This window comes from Lepus europaeus, chromosome 4 (assembly GCF_033115175.1).
Source record: "Lepus europaeus isolate LE1 chromosome 4, mLepTim1.pri, whole genome shotgun sequence".
NCBI classification, from domain to species: Eukaryota; Metazoa; Chordata; class Mammalia; order Lagomorpha; family Leporidae; genus Lepus; species Lepus europaeus.
Window position 1 is genome coordinate 22,420,960 of NC_084830.1, and position 22,897 is coordinate 22,443,856.

The following is a 22,897-nucleotide window of genomic DNA, read 5'->3' on the forward strand; positions in this document are numbered from 1 at the left end:
TAAAGCTACCGCATGCAGTGCCAGCATCTCATATGGGTGCTGGTTCATGTCCTGGCTTCTCCACTTTTGATCCAGCTCTCTGCTATAGACTAGGAAAACAGTAGAAGATGGCCCAAGTCCTTGGGCACTGGCACCTGCATGGGAGACTGGGAAGAGGCTCCTGGCTTGTGGCAATTTGGGGAGTGAACCAGCAGATGGAAGATCTCTCTCTCTCTCTCTCTCTCTCTCTCTCTCTCTCTCTTTCTCTCTCTCTCCCCTCTCTCCCCCCTCTCTCCCCCCTCTCTACTCCCTCTCCTCTCTCCCTTCCTCCCTCACTGCCTCTGCATCTCTGTAACTCTGCCTTTCAAATAAAAAAGTCTTTAAAAAATTAATCTGAATCTCTGAAATATTCACAACAAAATCCCGCCAATGGTTGAACAAATGGTCTATACATACTCCGCATGCTTTTTTCTAAATGCTGGACAATGGTCAAAGATTGCAGTTCAGTCCTACAGCTAACATATCTGACCACCTGAAGTGAAATAAAAGTGGAAATATTTTGAAAGATCCTTAAAATAAAGCTGACGTCAACCCCCTTGTGAGCAAAGACTGATGATTTTGCTATTGCTGTCAACTGCATCTCCAGGGAAATGGTAGATTCCTGGACACATACAACCTACCTAAACTGAACCAAGAAGACATAGAAAACCTAAACAGACCCATAACTGAGTCAGAAATTGAATCAGTAATAAAGGCCCTCCCAAAAAAGAAAATCCCAGGACCGGATGGATTCACTGCTGAATTCTACCAGACATTTAAAGAACTAACTCCAATTCTTCTCAAACTATTCAGAATAATCAAAAAAGAGGGAATCCTCCCAAACTCTTTCTATGAAGCCAGTATCACCTTAATTCCTAAACCTTAAAAAGATGCAGCAGAGAAAGAGAATTACAGATCAATTCCCCTGACGAACATAGAAGCAAAAATCCTCAATAAAATTCTGGCCAATAGAATGCAGCAACACATCAGAAAGATCATCCACCCAGACCAAGTGGGATTTATCCCTGGTATGCAGGGATGGTTCAATGTTCGCAAAACAATCAATGTGATACACCACATTAATAAACTGTAGAAGAAAAACTATATGATTATCTCAATAGATGCAGAGAAAGCATTTGATAAAATATAACACCTTTTCATGATGAAAACTCTAAGCAAACTGGGTATGGAAGGAACATTCCTCAATACAATCAAAGCAATTTATGAAAAACCCACGGCCAACATCCTATTGAATGGGGAAAAGTTGGAAGCATTTCCACTGAGATCTGGTACCAGACAGGGATGCCCACTCTCACCACTGCTATTCAACATAGTTCTGGAAGTTTTAGCCAGAGCTATCAGGCAAGAAAAAGAAATTAAAGCAAAACAAATTGGGAAGGAAGAAGTCAAACTATCCCTCTTTGCAGGTGATATGATTCTTTATTTAGGGGAACCAAAGAACTCTACTAAGAGACTATTGGAACTCATAGAAGAATTTGGAAAAGTAGCAGGATATAAAATCAATCCACAAAAATCAACAGCCTTTGTATACACAGGCAATTCCTCAGCTGTGAAAGAACTGCTAAGATCAATCCCATTCACAAGAGCTACAAACACAATCAAATACTTTGGTATAAACTTTTTTTTTTATTTTTTAAATTTTTTTGACAGGCAGAGTGGACAGTGAAAGAGAGACAGAGAGAAAGGTCTTCCAGAAGCCAGGTGCTTCTCCTGGTCTCCCATGGGGTGCAGGGCCCAAGCACTTGGGCCATCCTCCACTGCACTCCCTGGCCACAGCAGAGAGCTGGCCTGGAAGAGGGGCAACCGGGACAGGATCGGTGCCCCGACCGGGATTAGAACCCGGTGTGCCGGCGCTGCAAGGCGGAGGATTAGCCTAGTGAGCCGTGGCGCCGGCTAAATACTTTGGTATAAATTTAACCAAGGATGTCAAAGATCTCTATGATGAGAATTACAAAATTTTAAGGAAAGAAATAGAAGATACCAAAAAATAGAAAAATCTTCCATGCTCATGGATTGGAAGAATCAATATCATCAAAATGTCTATTCTCCCAAAAGCAATTTATAGACTCAATGTGATACCCATCAAAATACCAAAGACATTCTTCTCAAATCTGGAAAAAATGATGCTGGAATTCATATGGAGGTACAGGAGACCTCGAATAGCTAAAGCAATCTTGTACAACAAAAACAAAGCCGGACGCATCACAATACCAGATTTCAGGACATACTACAGGGCAGTTATAATCAAAACAGCATGGTGCTGGTACAGAAACAGATGGATAGACCAATGGAACAGAATAGAAACACCAGAAATCAATCCAAACATCTACAGCAAACTTACATTTGATCAGGGATCTAAAACCAATTCCTGGAGCAAGGACAGTCTCTTCAACAAATGGTGCTGGGAAAACTGTATCTCCACATGCAGAAGCATGAAGCAAGACCCCTACCTTACACCTTACACAAAAATCCACTCAACATGGATTAAAGACCTAAATCTATGACCCGACACCATCAAATTATTAGAGAACATTGGAGAAACCCTGCAAGACATAGGTACAGGCAAAGACTTCTTGGAAAAACCCCAGAGACACAGGCAGTCAAAGCCAAAATAAAAGCATATTTTTCTTTGAATTTGTGTGTATTATTTTTTATGCAACCACCCAGTTGTTAGGACATAAATACTTAGTAAGATTTTCTGACTTAATGTTTTCATAAATGGAACTGTTGGGTATTTCTTTTGTCCTGGGGCTCCATAAAAAGTGTGAGACCCTGAGGGTTTTGTGAACCATGAGAAGCAGTTCATACCACATGGGGGTATGTGTCTTAAGCTTGTGGGTTTCAGACATGCCTCCTTCTTAACATCTTCCTAATTTTAATTATCATCACAATGGATTATTTATGAATACTGAGAAATAGCATCTCATTTTCACAGAAAACTAAATTAAATTTTTAAACTTTCAAGAATCCTTACCAGGCCTGGAAGTTCACAACATTTGTCTCGATTGGCCCATGATGTAGAGCAAACAATATCAAACATCTGTAACTGGAACTGGGATTTTAAAAAGAAAAAATTGTCATTCAGTAAGAAAGATATATGTAAATTGCTTTTATTATAATAAATTCATATTGTATATTACATAATAAACCACTAATAGATTATGCTCTAAATAAATTTTAAAAGACTCCAACAATATCAAACTAATTTTATTCTTCAAGTGATCTACTATTTTGCCTACCCTGTCTACCATCCAAATCCCCTTCCTCATCACAATTCCCCCTCCTAGTACTACCTAGAGCAAGATCTTAGCTTCTCTGTTAAAGACTCCTAGTGAAGCCCATCACAGCATTCTGCAAATGCATTTGTAACCACACAACAATCCATTTTCTCTTTGTACCATACTCCCCTCCCACCATACAATACAATTATTTATAAGGGTATTATCTGCCCATTAGACTCTTCCAGGGACAGGGAAACACTCAGAGAACACTCTGGCAGCCTTCATAATATATGGCATATAATAAGCATTGAGGGAGGCTTATTAAATTAATTTTTACTTCATTCCTCTATGTATATACTCAGCAAATTTTTTAGTGCATAATGTAAACCAGATCCTATACACACTTCCAGGATAAAAAAAGGAGAAAATTTCAGGCCTGGAAGAATTTACGAAGAGTAAAAGATAGGCACATAACCACTGTACTCAATGACACAATGCTGTGTCATGACAGATCCACACTTGGCACTGTGAGGACATGAATAAGCATATTTTTATTTAAAGCATTGATTACTCTGTAAATATTTGGACAGACTTGTTCCACTCCTGCATATGGGTGACAATTCAATGTATGTTTTGAAATATATGTATTGAAATATCATTATAAAAACATTCAGAGCAAATGCTAGCTTAATGGCCTAAGCAGTTCTCATATATTTCTTCCTATATCATTGTCAGATATTAAAAGTGTCTTCAATTACAGAGCTGGAAGAAAAATAAAATTATTTTCATCTTAAAATCCATAAGCTCTCTTCAGCATCTGATGTTTTCAGCAGAGGTTTGAAAAGTGTGGTGTCTTATTTTCTCCGCAGAAGCATTACCCATCCCTAAGTCCAAGGTACTTCTAGACCACAAGACGGCCCAAGGAGATGGCACAACTGAAACAGGCTGTTAAAAATTTGCAGAGCACCACCAAAGAGGCTGCGCTAACCGAGGGTTTTTTTGCCTTTACATTCAAGAATTTCAGTGTCTTATTGTATCATTCATTCCACTTAATAGAACATCCCGTGACCACTGACAGCAGATCCCAGATCTGTAAGTCAAGGTATCTTATTTTCTTGATTTTATACACGTGTTGTGCTGTTTGCAGAAGTTTTTGTATAGCTCATTGCTTTGATTTTTGTAGATATTTTAAGGTCTCCCTATCAAGGTTGTGATACCTGAGCCTATCCAGGGCAAACACACAACAAAATTACCATCAATAAAAATTAAAGTTTTTAAAATAAAGCATTTTGTTCTTTTTTATTTATATAAAGGGGATAAATATCATGTATTTCACATATTCAGCTTTAAGAGCATAATGCTACTTCCCACCCAACCTTCCTCCTCCTCCTCTTATTTTTCTTTTAATTTTTTCAATGACATACTTTGAATTTTCTTTCTAATCACAAGCTTAACCCTTCACTAAACAAAGAATTCAACAAGTAGTAAGCAGTAAACCAACTGTTCCTAAAGAGTACAGACAAGGTCTATAAATAATAATCAAATCTCAAAATATAAATTCACTTAATACATCATCTTTTTTGTACTTTGTATATTAGTTACCACAAATCAAGGAAAACACAAAATATTTGTCTTCTTGGGACTGGATTATGTCACTAAGCATAATGGTCTCCAGTTGTATCAATGGATAAAACATTTTTTAAAGTGCACTGCAGCTGATTTATATAAATAACAGCAACAAACATTAGACTGGACTACTGGGATGTAGTCACTGATGAGCTGTTGTAGACAAATAATTTAGTGTCTCAGAGTCTCAGCTTTCTCATCTGTAAAGCTGGTATAATAATCAGGTTGAATACCCCTAATCCAAGAATCCAAAATTCAAAAATTTTAGAGCCCCATATGACACCATAAGTGGAAAATTCCACGTCTGACCTCATTTGATGGGTCATAGCCAAAATGCAAGTCCACTAAAAATATTGTGCTAAGTTATCTTGAGGCTACTTGTATAAAGTGTATATAAAACATAAATAAATTCTGTGTTTAGGTTTGGGTCCCCTACCCAAGATATATCTTTATGTATACACAGACATTCCATTGCAAAGTTTGAAAACATTCAAAGTCTGAAACACTTTGGGTAGCAAGCACTTCATATAAGGGATTCTCAACCTGTAGCAGCTTCTCATATAGCTTTTGTGAGGATTAAATGAGTTAGCATAGAGCAAATATTTAGAACAGTGTCTGGAAAAGAATTTTCATAAATAATAAATACATTAATTTTTATGCATAGTGCTTTCATAATTAAACTTTTAAGGTACTGGGGTATATATAATACAGATGGCAAAGAAGAAAGATCAGAATATGTGATGGTATTGCAAGCATAAATATAATAGTAATTTGTTTCCACAATAATAACCTTATATACTTGGTGTTGTGATTTAGAAAAAATTTACCAACTAACATAAACAGAAACCAACTAGTTGAAAATCTGTATGTACCAGGAACTATCTTAAGTATTTTGCATATATCATTTAATTCTCAGATTACTACTATATAATTCTCAGATTATTACTACTATAAGGTAGTAATCTGGGATGAAAAACTTAATTATTTGTTGAAAACTTAGTTCTGGTTGTGATTAGAACAGTATATCTCATTTTCATGTGGTTTATTTTGCAACAAAAGGATCTTTGATCTAGTGTTTAAAATGTAAATAGCCCCGTCTAACTTTATAATGCCATTTCATCTGGAGACATTTATTAAATGGATCCCATTATGACAGCATTACATAGATTCAGCTAAGTCTGCAAATCATTCTTCCATTAAGAATTTTCCATTTATGAATAGAGCTCTCAGTGTAAAAAATATTTTCGTGAATGGAAAGATTTACTTAAAGCAAAGGCCTTTCACTAGTCCAGTAAGCACTAGGCTTTCTTGAAGTTTTTCAAATAAACATTCATTGCCTAGCCACCTGTAATAGTACAGTGTCTACATACAAATCTTTTGCTAGACTCTTACCTCTGGAGTTACTGGATTAATAGCTCCATGTATTTATTTAAGAGTTTGATTGCCTACTAAGAGCTGAGTGAAGCTGATACTATCATTCGAGGAATGCTACGTGGGTTGCCCTTTCTTTTGCAAGTGACATGAAGTCAGCAGCTTGCTCTTAGAGTACAACAAATTTATTCATAATTGTCTTGAATTTATAATAGTGTAGATTCCTCAAGCTTTATTTAGAGGCTTCTTTTCCAAGATATATTTCTGGGGATTGACTTAAAAAAAAAACACTGTGGCTTTTATTACAAAAGCAATGATACACATATTTTCACAAAATATACAGATATGGTATATCTGAATATCTTATATTTGAGATCCTTAAAATACAAAATAATGTGACCTAAATAAATCATATTTTAGGCAACAAATGAAAGGGGCAGCCCTTTTCTACTTTTGTGATATTTTTCCTTTTCAACTAACTGAAACAATTTGAAAGATGTATTTGTGGGGGAAAAGAGGGGTGATTTGTTTAAAAAGGGGTGGGGGAGTGAGGGAGAGATGTGTAACCTCTTACTATCATTTTTTAGTGATCTCTTTCAAATGAACACATAGCCATTACAAGAGCTCATTTTTCATTATTGGACATTTCTTGCTTGGGTGTAACACAAAAGTCAAGTCATTTGGGGTCAAATGTTAGCATGAAAATAAGATTAAAATATTTGTCAGAGGCTGAGTCATTTTAATCTGTGAATGGAAATTAAAATGCCTTCCTGGCTCTACTTTCCACATAGTATCAGAATTTTCTCCCCTGATTTTTTTTCTAGCACAATATAACTCAGCTCAAATTTTTAAATACAGTTCTATTAGAATTCATACAAATATACAAAAAGCTTTATATCGCACAAGAATAATATAGAAAGAGTAGGGAGGACCAAGCCACCTTAGGCTATGAATAACTTCTATTGACTCCATCTGAAAATACGATTTACCAATCATTCACCATATTTTAGCTGTTGAACTGAGTATTTCTATTTGTTCTTAGTCCATTTATTGAATTTAATGAAAACACTAATTAGATTAGAAAATAAAAGTGAATCACTGTTGTATTTGTTGGTAGTAATTAAAGTATTAAATAGACACTTGGGGGTTATGATTCAATCAGTGGTGCATCTTTAGACCTGGCAATGAACAGAGTACATGGTCATTACAGATTGGACACTCTCTCTGCCTTAAGTTCTTAAAACTCAGTGTCACATTCAGAGGAACAAAGTGCTCCAATAGAAGGCAGGTGGTCCTATGAAAGGCAGATTGGGACTCTCTCCTTACTTTCCACACTTTTTGGAAATGGACCCCTCCCTAACTTCAAGCCTGAGTTTCTGCATGTATGGAGAGGGGGTAATATAAGCATCTTTTTTCTAGGGTTCTTTTGGATTAAATGATACCATCACAGAGAAAAATACACTGCTTAATTCTTAGTAGGCAAAAAATAAAGTTTACCTACCATTATCATCTTAAGGATTAAAAGACATAATTCATGTGAATACACACTAGCATTTTTTTTTGGTAATTTAACTTATTTTGTGGGATCATTGATTAGCCTACTTTTGAGTTCTACATAAAAGCTTTAACTCAGTGAATAAAATTATAAGCAACCCCACTGAATATTTCTCTTCTTGAACAGATAAGGGATAAATACATGCCAGTTAGATAACTACCTAAGGCTAGATTTGAAGAGCTAGAAGAGACACTGGGAGACATGATCCTATGTCCGAAGCTGAACGATTTTCTAGAATCATCTCTTTAGGCATCAGAACAGGTGGAAGAAATTTCTTAGTATGAAAAAGTTTGCAAAGACAGAGCACAGTGGTTAAGCTTCTTTCCACGTGTGTTTTCATGACTAAGTTACATCTGCTTATTAGTTTAGTCTCACCATGGACTGTCACTGCCTATAAAATCTTCCACTGATGAACACAAGCTGTTTTTATTAAGGATGTGAATAATTTCTATACAGTAGTTACTGTATCCTCAAATCCATTAATCTGTCTTCCACTCAACTATGGTTGAAAAAGAATATTTTTTCTAAAGACTGGATCTCTAGAATCTTCCACCATCTGGTATTTATTACTGTGGAATTCAACAGAGAATGCTGAGCTATAAGCTACTAATCTCTCTCATATGATAATTACTCCTTCTGGAATAATCCAAAATTTGTCCATCACACATTCTCTTTTGCTGAGCATTTGAGTGCAGGTATATATAAAGATTGTGTTAACAATCTCTGATTTTCAAACTGAACACTAACCACTGGGGCCTCTCTTACCTTGTACTGAAACAAATAATATCCCACACATCTAAGTTTCCAATCACATTCTTGGGATCTAACCTAACATCATCCATTTCAACATAATCAAATTCTTCAGTGAGTGGGAAGACTGAAAATCTATTTTGTAATCCGTTGTAGACTTCTAAATTCTAACAAAAGCCATGACTTTTTTCCATCTAGCCTTACAAAGAACTCTTTAACCACTGACTTCCATAAATTCCCCTTTGTCTACTACTGGTTTGAAGTTCCCACAGAGTGCCCTGTTTAATTGCTTTCCCTTCATGGCCAAAAGTAAAGATTGATCATCATTATGTCTAAAACCTACAGGCACTTTCACTTATAGAAAAAAATTCCTTGATATTTAATTGGCCACATATTTGAAAAATAATTATGATATATAATTTTAAATATAATTCTCATAATTGTTATTATAGAAATATGGCTATAAAATACAAGTTATGATTTAAGAGAAAGTGTGATACATATAACTGGATTGTTGTCAATGTTATAATATATATTCCAAACAAAATTTTAAGAAAAGACATGATGCAATTAAAATACACAACATTTTATTTAAATTCTACCAAGTGTTTCTTCCATGAAAGTTTCTATTATTCTCAGTTATGGTAACAGATTTTAAATAACTTACTCTGTTCACAGAATTTATTAGATACTGTGCACTGTAGGGGTGGTTTCTTTTTTTTTTTTTTTGGACAGGCAGAGTGGATAGTGAGAGAGAGACAGAGAGAAAGGTCTTCCTTTTTGCCGTTGGTTCACCCTCCAAGGGCCACTGCGGTCGGCGCATCGCGCTGATCCGAAGCCAGGAGCCAGGTGCTTCTCCTGGTCTCCCATGCGGGTGCAGGGCCCAAGGACTTGGGCCATCCTCCACTGCCTTCCCGGGCCATAGCAGAGAGCTGGCCTGGAAGAAGGGCAACCGGGATAGAATCCGGCGCCCCGACCGGGACTAGAACCCGGTGTGCCGGTGCCGCAAGGCGGAGGATTAGCCTGTTAAGCCACGGCGCCGGCCTAGGGGTGGTTTCTAATGAAGAATATGACAATGGTTTCTATTTTGGATAATTTATGCTCTGGCTACAAAGATGAAATGTGGATATATGAAGGAGTAAACGAATAATATGACTGTTGGTAATCAAGTACTAAAAGTCTATAAAAGGTGAGATGGAGTTTGTATTAATAGCTGTTTATCATTGAGCGCTTACTAGGTGTCAGAGATTTTATATGCATCATTTCTAAAATTGAGAACATAATAATAAGAGTAGGAAGTGATTTGGGCCCAGAATCTAACACACATAAAAATGTTCATACATTTTATATTCTCTTTTTAAACATCTAATCCATAGTTCTTCCAGGCAAAGTAGGATCAAAACAACTTAAAGCTACTTCAAAGCTAAGTATTAAACTAGTTAGCACATATCTACCTATCAAAGTGTGGGAGCATGGATCCTTCCCTATACACACGAGTTCTACTTCTGTTGTTACCACAAAGAGAAATAACACAAAACAGGGATATCCCAAAGTAAGTCACTCTACCTCTCTGGGACTGTTTATTGGTAATAAAGGGAATGGACTCTACTAGGGAAGTAAAATTAGAATTGTGCTCCTTGAAGGGATTATTGGAAGGTAAAGGCACCTGCCACATCATGTCTCTGCTCCCCCCAATTACCATGGGTCCATTTTAGTCTTACTTACTGACTTGAAACAGTATAACATTTCATTCACCCAATGTGATCTTCAGCATAAAATAACTTTGAGAACCACTGAATCTTTCTGAAGTTTCATATGGCTAGCTAGTACTACAGATTTACGAAAGTAGGAGACAGTAATAGCAATTCTTAATACACTTGATTATTCTGTTACATAGAAGAGAAATGTAGAATAGAATAGTCAGCATTGTTCACAGAACAAACTGCCTTACTAATTATAGAATGACTCCAATTAGAGAATATTGTTAATTAACTGAGAAAGCTTGGTGTTAAAAACACCATGTATCCACTATTCTTTTTGTGAGTGATGAGTGAAGAGAATTTATTTATTTGCCAATTGGAAGTCTCCCAGACTTCAACTCTATGTTGTAAAATGAAAAATACAGTCTATTAGGATGACTTGATACTTAAATAACTATTAATATTTAAAGGGTGAACACCACATCAGTCATAGAAAAAAATCCAGTATAAAAATGTTAAAATCTAACCCAAATTACAGGCCTGTGTCAATTTGCTGTATAAAAATATTCACAAATATTTTATGAATTTGCATTTACTTGTATGTATAAATTTCTTTTACAGTTTTAACAAACCATTTATGTCACAAATTGTGTGGCGAACATTTTACTATTCAAGTCTTGAAATGTATTTAGAAAATAAACTAGCCTAATTCCTGAAGCATTCTTCTTTTAAATAGTGGAACCCTACTGCCAAGAGCTTTGAATATACATGTTTTAGAGAATTATTTATTAGCCATTATCTATTTGGAAATCCATACATCTATTCATACATCCAGCCATTCCTGTACCAGACATTTCCCCCAGAAAGAAGCTGAATATACATTAAAATGATTTTTTTCTATAACAATAACACAGCTTTACTTGTTTGTCTACTTACCGGTGCCGAATTTCCATTTGGTCCTCTTGATCTAACCATTCTCCCTAGTACTTCTACACCGTCTGCTGTGATGTTAGCCGATGCATTTATTGCCTTCTCACCCACTTCCTTGCAGTCAATAACCACCTTGACCAAAGTCTTACTAACAATAACATGCAGCTGAGTAAAAAAAAAAAAAAAAAAAAAGTTTTAGGAAGTAAGAAGAAAGAGACATTAACCAAATTTGTATAGTTGTACGAGTCATCATTAAAAGTATGAAGAAAAGAGTATTTTCTCATCACATATTTTGCTAGAGAAGATAATTTTTTTTTTTGGACAGGCAGAGTTAGACAGTGAGAGAGAGAGAGAGAGACAGAGAGAAAGGTCTTCCTTTTCCATTGGTTCACCTCCCAAATGGCCACTACAGCTGGCGCTGTGCCGATCTGAAGCCAGGTGCTTCCTCCTGGTCTCGCATGCAGGGGCAGAGCCCAAGGACTTGGGCCATCCTCCACTGCTTTCCCAGGCCACAGCAGAGAGATGGACTGGAAGAGGAGCAACTGGGACAGAATCCGGTGCCCCAACTGGGACTAGAACCTGGGGTGCCAGTGCCGCAGGCAGAGGATTAGCCTAGTGAGCCGTGGTGCTGGCCCAAGTGCTGCATTTTTTAGCTGTTCAGAGATCAGTGGGTTTGCTCACCAAACACAAAGCAAACATGTAGAATGAAACATGACTACCCCAGTGATCACCAGAAGTAAATGCTTCTGAGAAATGAACATCAAGCAATGAAGATCTGTTGAAGATGCCAAGTTATTAAAATTATTAAAATTAAAATAACTAAAAGATTTTACAAAAGCTTCCCCCAAGATATCTGACATGATGACACTGATTTTTTTTAACTTTTATTTAGTAAATATAAATTTCCAAAGTACAGCTTTTGGATTACAGTGGCTCCCCCCCACCCATAACTTCCTCCCACCTGCAAAACTCCCATCTCCTGCTCCCTCTCCCATTCCATTCACATCAAGATTCATTTTCAATTCTCTTTATAAATAGATCAATTTAGTATACATTAAGTAAAGATTTCAACAGTTTGAACCCACACAGAAACACAAAGTGTAAAATACTGTTTGAATACTAGTTATAGCATTAATTCACATTAAGGACAGAGATCTCACATGAGCAGTAAGTGCACAGTGACTCCCGTTGTTGACTTAACAATTGACAATCTTGTTTATGGCATCAGTAATCACCCTAGGCTCTTGTCATGAGTTGCCAAGGCTATGGAAGCCTTTTGAGTTCGTCAACTCTGATCTTATTTAGACAAGGTCATAATCAAAGTGGAAGTTCTCTCTTCCCTTCAGAGAAAGGTACCTCCTTCTTTGATGACCTGTTCTTTCCACTGGGCTCTCACTCACAGAGATCTTTCATTTAGGGTGTTGGGTTTTTGTGTGTGTGTGTGTGTGTGTGTGTTTTTTTTTTTGGCCAGAGTGTCTTGTCTTTCCATGCCTAAAATACTCTCATGGGCTCTCCAGCCAGATCCGAATGCCTTAAGGGCTGATTCTGGAGCCAGAGTGCTATTTAGGACATCTGTCATTCTATGAGTCTGCTGTGTATCCCGCTTCCCATGTTGGATCGTTCTCTCCCTTTTTAATTCTACTAGTGATGAGACTGATTTAATATATAATATTTAATATAAAAATATCATGAATCAGTTTTATTTATCTTCACATTTTAAGATTTTGGCTGATTACATGTCTTCATCTGCATTGGCGACCAGGTAGACACATAATATACCCAATGAGCAACAATCCATTTGGTAACAAATAATCCTCTACTGTATTTTCCTCAAAGGGAGAACCTGGACCACTTCTACCAACATCTCCTAGAATACCTGCTAGAAATGCATATTTCAGGGTTCTAACTCAGATCTATCCACTCAGAATATTAAGTCCCAAAGATAGTAATTCTTTTTTTAATTATATTCTTTTTCTTTTTACAAACAGCTATTCTTATTCCCATTGAAATTTGAGGTCCAAAGCTCTATTAATTTTTAATAACTCTATTCTTTTGTCCAAGAGCAAGTAAAATATATATGTATATATGACATTACTAACCTTATGAAAGCTTCCATAGAAAATTTTCTTAATTTCAGGTCCTTCAAAAGTAACAGTTTGAAAATCCCCACTGTAGTCATAGTTGAAATAGGTTAGAGTTTTCCCACCATCTATTCAAACACAGAAAAACATTTTAGAAAGAATGAAATTGGTTCAATGATTTCTTTCCTACAATTCAACCCAAGACTGCAAATAATGCATCCATTATTAAAATTGTGCTTAAAACAGTGATGGGCAATGAAATGATCTATGGTACTGGTGTTGTTTCAGGCCTTCCAATGGCTATATTATCTTATTTAACCGCATAGTGGTAATGGTGACGTAAGGACCCCTACACAGACTCTTCTTCTCTACCATCTTGCTTATGCTCTTATTCCCACCACTCCCTTAAGTGAGGCTGACCAAAGCTGGAAGTACAGGAAGACAAGGGAAAGAATAAAGTTAATCAAATCTTAAGAAATTGAAACCAGGCCCTATGTCTTAGTAACGCACTACAGTGATTAACTATCCCAAGACATGCAGTTTATACCATCTAAGATACGTCATCCATTATGAACAAACAAAGGCCTTCCTAAGCCTAAATAGGGAACATTTTATTAATTAAAAACAGGAATATTTTCCTCTGTGCTTCATTCCTATGTTACAATTTAATTCTTCACTCTGCATTCAGAAGGAGCTAGTCTTTCAAAAAAAAAAAAAAGAAGATTTGTTTATTTGAAAGAGCTACAGAGAGAGGGAGAGACAGAGAAAGAGAGATCTTCTATTTGTTGGTTCACTGCCCAGATGGCTACAACAGCAGGAGCTGGGCCATGTGTCAAAGCCAGGAGCTTCTTCTGGGTCTCCTACATGGGTGCAGGGGCCCAACAAGTTGGGCCATCTTTGTTGCTTTTCCCAGGCCATTAGCAAGGAGCTGGATTGAAGTGGAGCAGCTGGGTCTCCAGTCCAGATCCGCATGGGATGCTGGCATTGCAGGCAGTGGCTTTTCCTATTATACCAAAATGCCAGTTCCAAGAACAAAGTCTTAATCACTTTGGAGACTTTTTTGTCTTAGAGTCCACAGTGTATATAGAGTATCCTATTTTAATCATCAGTTTTCTCTTAGTTTCAATGTAAATGCAACACACTTTTACAACATCATATTTAGTTGGTGATTTATTTCCTTATACTGAAAAGTCCTTTTATAAACACCCATTGGAAACAAGCTTAGAACACTTTCCTTATCCCAATGTTTGAGTGAGCACCTAGCAATAGTCTCCAAATTTTGGATCCTAGTTTCATTGGAATCCCACACTAAAACCAACTTTAGAAAACTCGACAATCCTCTTAAGTGATCATCATGTGCAACATTCAAGAGCGTGATTTGAGAAGTTTCTTTCACAGGTCCCTCCTCAACATGCTAAGTTCCAAAGACTAGGGCTTCTCTGTCTTTAGATCTATTCTCCTTCTAGACTCACATTCTAGAGGAGTCATGGCTTACAGATCATATACACACAACTTCCAAATTTATATATCCCAGAATTCTTCCTGATCTGCTGCTGCCAATCTGACATCTCTGGAATATCAAGTAGACATCTCACATTTATCTATCTGCTTGTACCCCTCCCTACACCATCACCACCACCAATCAACCTTGGTCTTCCTGGAGTCATCATTATCTCAGTAAAAACTCTTTGTCGCTCGTCATGTTGCTTACTACTCTATCTCAGAGCCTAGTGCTGGCACAAGATAGAACTCGAAGACTGTTGTTAAAGGGGTTAGTAAATAAACAAATGAATCAACTATTACATTAATTATTTAGTGTTTATACATTGCACGAGTTACTCTGCAATATACATGAAACAGGCCAGATGGCATGCCACACACATTATTCATTCTTGCATGTGCAAATGTTATATAAATTAATATACTTACTATCTAAAATGATCCCAACTAAGGGGTCAGAATTTTTATTTAAAATTTCCCAAAGAGCAAAGGGCTCCTGTGGTGTGTCAGGAAGAATCCGGAACAGAAAACTGATTGTGTAGTCAGAGGGCAAACCTTCTGGATGCAAATACCTGAAAGTGGAAAGAAAATAATGTCTTACTGTGTCCTTGCTCCAAAGTTACTTCTCTGATTACAAAACAATAAACTAATTCATCAAGATTTAGAAAAATAGAAAAGAAAACCACCACTAATCCCAGTCAGATTGCTGTTTTGGTCTGGCACATTTTCTTCCAGTCTTTAAAGAACGCTTGTCCCTTGATATTCGTAGCATCATTTAATAGATACTTACTTTCTTAGACACTTTAAAAGCCTGATTAAATGGCTGCGTAGCCGTCTCTTGGTTGGCTACAATGCTTCCTGTTGAACACTGATGCACTTTCATTAGTTTCAGTATAATAAAGAATGTCTACAACCCTTTTATAAAGCTTAAGACATTATCACTTTCCACCACATTTTTCATTTAATTGTGCTTCTCCCTTGGCTGTGTATTGTGATACACTATCTAGGTCAGCCTTCAAGAGTGAAAAATATATTACCAAGGTCCTGGGAATGTGGCTGAAGACAGCTTTCAGGCACCAACCCCCCTTCAGGAACTGCCTTTGCTGAAGAAAGACTCCTCGGCAGTGCTTCTTTTCCATGACTGATCTTTAAAAATACCTAAAGACCGGGTCTTTTGGTCTCAGCTCCGAAGGGTCATCCCATGTTCAATATCCCTCCAGCTGTGGCTTTCACTGACATGGCCTGACCTCACCCTCTGCCCATTCCTGCTTCCTTCATCCTTCCACAAAGTCACACCCCCTCAATTGCCCGCATGCTAATCTCCATGGGAGACTGCCCGTGGGGAAACCAACATCTGACACAAACTCATCTCTCTTCAAAATAGCTAAGCAACACTTATTTATTTTTTTAAGATTTATTTATTTATTTGAAAGGCAGAATTACAGAAGGCGGTGGGGAGACAGAGAGAGACAAGAGAGGACTTCCATCTACTGGTTCACTCCCCAAATGGCCACATGGCCAGGGCTGGGCCAGGGCTGGGCCAGGAGCTTCACTTGGGTCTTCCATGTGGGTGCAGAGACCCAAGCTTTTGAGCCATCTTCTACTGCTTTCCCAGCGTTATCAGGGAGCTGGACCAGAACTCGAACCTGCACCCATATGGAATGCCAGAATTGGAGGTGGCAGCTTTACCTGCTGTGCCACAATGCTGATCCCTTACTTTTTAAAAAATATTTATTTATTTATTTGAAAGGCAGAGTTACAGAGACAGAGGAAGAGACAGAAAGAGAGAGATCTTCACTCCCTAAATGGCCACAATGGCTGGGTCTGGGCCAAGCAGAAGCCAGGAATCTGGAACTCCAGCAACATCTCCCACGTGAGTGACTGAGGCTAAAGTACTTGGGCCATCTTCTGCTGCTCTTCAATCATCAGCAGGGAGCTGGATCAGAAGTGGAGCAGCTGGGACTCAATCCACACCCATATGGAATGCTGACATCAAAGGCTTAACGTGCTGCACCACAACACTAATCCCTCATTTATTTATTTTTCAATCTTCCCCCAAGCAAAATATAGCCCTTTTAATACAGTAGGAACTCTATAATAGTTATTAGCTGGATTGATACATTTTTGAGTATGTGGGAATTTAGCATGAGTGTGAAAATGAAAGTGTGTTTTGCATAGATAAAAATTAATATTTTGTTCAGTCATTTGTTTGTGTATTGGTTAATTCAACAAAAACTACTAAGTGTCAGACATTATAACAGAAATTTAAGATATATCAGTAAATAAAACTGATTAAGATCCTTGTCCTTGTATTACTTCAGTTCTAGCAGGGCAAATTATATGAGGGGTCTTCAACACATTCTTAGAAATGTGTATTATAAAAAATTATGCATAGATTTCTAAATCTTTTGCATCAAAATTAACATATCTTTTAATTTAACTTTTCCACAAGCTTTTCCATACAATTTATCAGAAGGTAATAAGTGCCACAGAAAAATAAACAACAAACATTTCATCATTTTGGGGGTTTGAAACATTGGAGGAGGATTATGTACCAATTTTACTTAAAGTCATTATGGTGGGCTCATTGAGAAGATTACATTTATTCAAAGCTTAATCAAAAAGATTATATTTGAGCAAAAACTCAAGAATGCAGGACAATTAACAATATGGGTCCATGAAGAAAGGGTGTTTTTGGAAAAAGGATTACTGAAAAGACACCAACATGAGATGTACCAGTTGTGATTAGGTTAACACCATGGAGGCATTATTCCTGGAGCAAGACTGAACAAGACAGGTGATGAAGTCAAAGAGGTAACAGTTTCTCATGTAATATGGAGCCGTGTAGGCCATTCAGGAATTTTGCCTTTGTCTATAAGGTAAATAGAGAACCGGTGGCAGATTCTAGAATGACATGATCTGATGTACATTTTAAAAGAATCATTCTGACTGCTGCTGCTACTTGTAGAACAGATGAGAGAGGGCAAGGGTTTGAAGCAGGGTGACCAAGCGGGAGTGTCATAGGGCAGAGATGATGGTGCCCCTGACGGGGCTGATGGCAGTGGAGATGTAAGAAAGTACAGATGAGAGGATTTCTTATAGACTAGATATGGAACACGACAGAAAGAGAAGAATTGAGTTCTTTTGCCAGAGAAATTAGTTAAACAGAGCTGCTATTAATTGAGATAGAAAAGACTGGAAGAATCAATATCATCAAAATGTCCATTCTCCCAAAAGCAATTTATACATTCAATGCAATACCAATCAAGATACCGAAGACCTTCTTCTCAGATCTGGAAAAAATGATGCTGAAATTCATATGGAGACACAGGAGACCTCGAATAGCTAAAGCAATCTTGTACAACAAAAACAAAGCCAGAGGCATCACAATACCAGATTTCAGGACATACTACAGGGCAGTTGTTATCAAAACAGCATGGTACTGGTACAGAAACAGATGGATAGACCAATGGAACAGAATAGAAACACCAGAAATCAATCCAAACATCTACAGCCAACTTATATTTGATCAAAGATCCAAAACTAATCACTGGAATAAGGATAGTCTATTCAATAAATGGTGCTGGGAAAATTGGATTTCCACGTGCAGAAGCTTGAAGCAAGACCCCTACTTTACACCTTACACAAAAACTCACTCAACATGGATTAAAGACTTAACTCTACAACCCGAAACCATCAAATTATTAAAGAGCATTGGAGAAACCCTGAAAGATATAGGTACAGGCAAAGACTTCTTGGAAAAGACCCCAGGAGCACAGGCAGGCAAAACCAAAATTAACATTTGGGATTGCATCAAATTGAGAAGTTTCTGTACTGCAAAAGAAACAGTCAGGAAAGTGAAGAGGCAACCGACAGAATGGGAAAAAATATTTGCAAACTATACTACAGATAAAGGGTTGATAACCAGAATCTACAAAGAAATCAAGAAACTCTACAACAACAAAACAAACAACCCACTTAAGAGATGGGCCAAAGACCTCAACAGACAACTTTCCAAAGAGGAAATCCAAATGGCCAACAGACACATGAAAAAATGTTCAAGATCACTAGCAATCAGGGAAATGCAAATCAAAACCACAATGAGGTTTCACCTCACCCCAGTTAGAATGGCTCACATTCAGAAATCTACCAACAATAGATGCTGGAGAGGATGTGGGGAAAAAGGGACACTAACCCACTGTTGGTGGGAATGCAAACTGGTAAAGCCACTATGGAAGTCTGTCTGGAGGTTCCTCAGAAACCTGAACATAACCCTACCATACAACCCAGCCATCCCACTCCTTGAATTTACCCAAAGGAAATTAATTTGGCAAATAAAAAAAGCCATCTGCACATTAATGTTTATTGCAGCTCAATTCACAATAGCTAAGACCTGAAACCAACCCAAATGCCCATCAACAGTAGACTGGATAAAGAAATTATGGGACATGTACTCTATAGAATACTATACAGCAGTAAGAAACAATGAAACCCGGTCATTTGCAACAAATGGAGGAATCTGGAAAACATCATGCTGAGTGAATTAAGCCAGTCCCAAAGAGACAAATATCATTTGTTTTCCCTGATCAGTGACAACTGAGCACCAAAGGGGAAACCTGTTGAAGTGAAATGGACACTATGAGAAACAATGACCTGATCAGCTCTTGTCCTGACTCTAGATGTACAATGTAATACTTTATCCTTTTTAGTATTTGTTGTTGTTGTTGTTGTTGTTGTTCTAGTACTAGTGGTTGAACTCTGTAATTAACACACAATTATTCTTAGGTGTTTAAATTTTAACTGAAAAGTGATCCCTGTTAAATATAAGAGTGAAAAAAGAGAGGGAGGAGATGTACAATCTGGGACATGCTCAATTGGACTTGCCCCAAATGGTAGAGTTAGAAATGTGCCAAGGGATTCCAATACAATCCCATCAAGGTGGCATGTACCAATGCCATTGCACTAGTCCAAGTGATCAATTTCAGCTCACAATTGATGGCTCTGATAGGTCTAAGAGTCAAAAGGATCACACAAACAAGACAAGTGTCTGCTAATACTAACTGATAGAATCAAAAAGGGAGAGAACGATCCAACATGGGAAGCAGGATACACAGCAGACTCAGAATGGCAGATGTCCTAAACAGCACTCTGGCCTCAGAATCAGCCCTTAAGGCATTTGGATCTGGCTGAAGAGCCCATGAGAGTATTGTAGGCATGGAAAGCCAAGACACCATGGAAAAGAAAAAAAAAGAAGAAGACCTAAATGAAAGATCTCTGTGAGTGAGATCCCAGTGGAAAGAATGGGGCCATCAAAGATGGAGGTACCTTTCTCCGAAGGGAGGAGAGAACTTCCACTTTGACTATGACCCTATCAGAATAAGATCAAAGTCGGCAAACTCTAAAGGCTTCCATAGCCTTGGCAACTCATGACTAGAGCCTAGGGAGATTACTGACGCCATAAACAAGAGTGTCAAATTGTTAAGTCAGCAACAGGAGTCACTGTGTACTTACTTCTCATGTGGGATCTGTCCTTAATGTGTTGTCTAATGTGAAGTGATGCTATAACTAGTTCTGAAACAGTATTTTTACACTTTGTGTTTCTGTGTGGGTGCAAACTGATGAAATCTTTACTAATTATATACAGAATCGATCTTCTGTATATAAAGATAATTGGAAATGGAAAAAAAACCCTGGTGTTAAATTGGAAATGGCATACAAAATTAATTAATTTGTAAAAAATATCATGTAGGATCTCTGTCTTTAATGTGCTGTACACTGTTATTTAATGCTATAATTAGTACTCCAACAGTATTTTTTCACTTTGTGTTGCTATATGGGGGCAAATTGTTGAAATTGTTACCTAATATATACTAAATTGATCTTCTGTATATAAAGAGAATGGAAAATGAATCTTGATGTGAATGGAAGTGGAGAGGGAGCGGGAGAGGGGAGGGTTGCGGGTTGGAGGGAAGTTATGGGAGGGGAGAAGCCATTGTAATCCCTAAGCTGTACTTTGGAAATTTATATTCATTAAATAAAAGTTTAATAAAAAAAGAAAAGATTGTTAACTGAAGCTGGTTCTGAAGAGATGATCGCAGATGTTATATAGAACACATATTTTGAAATGCCCTTTAGGCATCCAAGTAGAAATGTCTAGTGGGAAACTGGATACATAGGTCCAGACTTGAAGAGATAGGTCTGTACTGGAAAAGCAAATTTAGGAATATTTGGAAAATAGACAGTTGTTAATACTGTGATGCCAAAGAGATCAATAGGGTATGGGTGCAGAGAAAACAAGGAGAGCAATGAGCGAGGGAACAGCCCTGAAAACAAACAGCCAACAATATAGACAAACTCAAGAAAGTCCATGTCCTGGGAGCCCAGTGTGGAGAGTATATCCAGGAAGAGAGTAATCTACTGATCCAAATGATGAAGATAGGTTGAGGAATAAAAGTGAAGGGAACTGATGGTTGCATTTAGCACAGTGGACAGTATTGCAGACTGGATGGGCATTTCAGTGGGATATAAGAGGATGAGATGCTAGCGATTCTCATTTCAGGCTAGGCTTCTGGGAATGATATTTTCAGATGCCCATTTTAATAGTCATAATTAATATGAGAAAGTCCTGCTAGACAGGAACACTAGATTTTGGGTTTGTCTAAAACAATATACATATTCTGTAGGACAGACATTCCTAACTTTGTCTTAGAAAATTGAGCTATACCTGTAAGAAGAAATACTTAAATTATTAGCAAAGCTCTACTAATTTCAAGTATTATTCCCCACAAATAGCACAAAAAAGAATTTTGACAGTACTAATATAGATTAATATTTAATAAATGACATCTTTGAATAATACAGGAAAAATATTTTATAAATGGGAAAGTTGAATCTAATACTCTAACACAATCTTTCTCACTTTTTTGTGTCCATGTGCACAGTATATCAAAATTCAAATACTCTGAAAATGTTCCACATGAAACATCAATGGTATTTTAAGACAAAAACATTTTAAAAGGTGCGTGTGAGGAGGCAGCATTGTGGCATTAAGCCATTACTACCTGTGATGCCAGCATCCCATATTGGAGCACCAGCTCTGGTTCCAATCCAGCTTCCTGCCAATGCACCTGGGAATTCTGTCACCCACAAAGGAGACCTGGATGGAATTCCAGGATCCTATCTTTGTTCTGGACCAGTCCCATCCATTGTGGCTATTTGGGGAGTGAATCAGAGGACAGAAAATCTCTGTCTCTCCCTCTCTGTCACTCTGCCTTTCAAGGAAATAAAATAAATTTTTAAAAAGGACAAAAACAAATGTTGGTTTGGAATCTAAAGTAGCAGGTTTCAGGGTTTGAGAGATGATCCCTTAAACCATGATCTCATGGCCTTCAGCAATCTAAAGAGTTGCTGAAAATGGCCCCATGGAGCCCCATGTGTCCTACACTGTCTGCAATGTGGCTAGATAATGTGACTTTTACGTAAACTTGACACTACTCTTCAACTCTCTAGAGTTGTGACTTCTCAGGGGTAAAAGCCTTCTGAGTCATGGCATCATTGTCAAACAGTTCAGTGCTTGGATCATTTAACAAACTGTGCTACCTCATACAAACCATTACTTCTTTGTGCTTTGGTTTAATCCTTCATACAACTGAGATAATAACCAAGCCTAACTCACAGAATCATTTGGTGTTTGCATGAGTAAACATACAGAAGCATTTAGAACAATGCCTGATACATTGTCTTGCTATGTAAGTATCAACTACTTTTATTCATTTCCTACAATCAATTATACTAAAATTCCGGTAGTGTTACATGTGAGTCTGGTGTTTTAAAACACAAGATGTAAACATTAGCTGCTCTTAAACATCATGGAAATTCCTATCATGAGCCATTAGAGCATATTTCAAATTGACATAATTTTTATATTGAGAGCCAATAAACAAATGATTGCTTTAACATCTTGCAACAGGAACATACTTAGTTGGCTGGGAAACCAGAGCGTCTTTGTGGAGCTGGTAACAAGGATACACATTGAAGGTACCGGGCTCCATAGAAACTCCTTCCACCAATGAAAAATCCTTTTCAACCAAACCAAACATTTCCATCATCTTAAATCCTAAAAGA

The 22,897-nt window shown here is 37.4% G+C and overlaps 1 protein-coding gene across 4 annotated transcripts in view; it reads right to left on the reverse strand.

Annotated features, from left to right (window-relative positions):
• Positions 1-22,897, reverse strand: part of COL14A1 (collagen type XIV alpha 1 chain) — a 264,888-nt gene that overhangs the window by 79,226 nt on the left and 162,765 nt on the right. For all 4 annotated transcript variants that reach the window (XM_062188053.1, XM_062188054.1, XM_062188052.1 and 1 more), the window contains exons 31-35: positions 22,751-22,889; positions 15,203-15,345; positions 13,292-13,401; positions 11,199-11,357; positions 3,014-3,091 (exon numbers count right to left, since the gene is read on the reverse strand). In XM_062188053.1, coding sequence (XP_062044037.1) covers positions 3,014-3,091; positions 11,199-11,357; positions 13,292-13,401; positions 15,203-15,345; positions 22,751-22,889 — 629 coding nt within the window. The remainder of the gene's footprint in view (positions 1-3,013; positions 3,092-11,198; positions 11,358-13,291; positions 13,402-15,202; positions 15,346-22,750; positions 22,890-22,897) is intronic.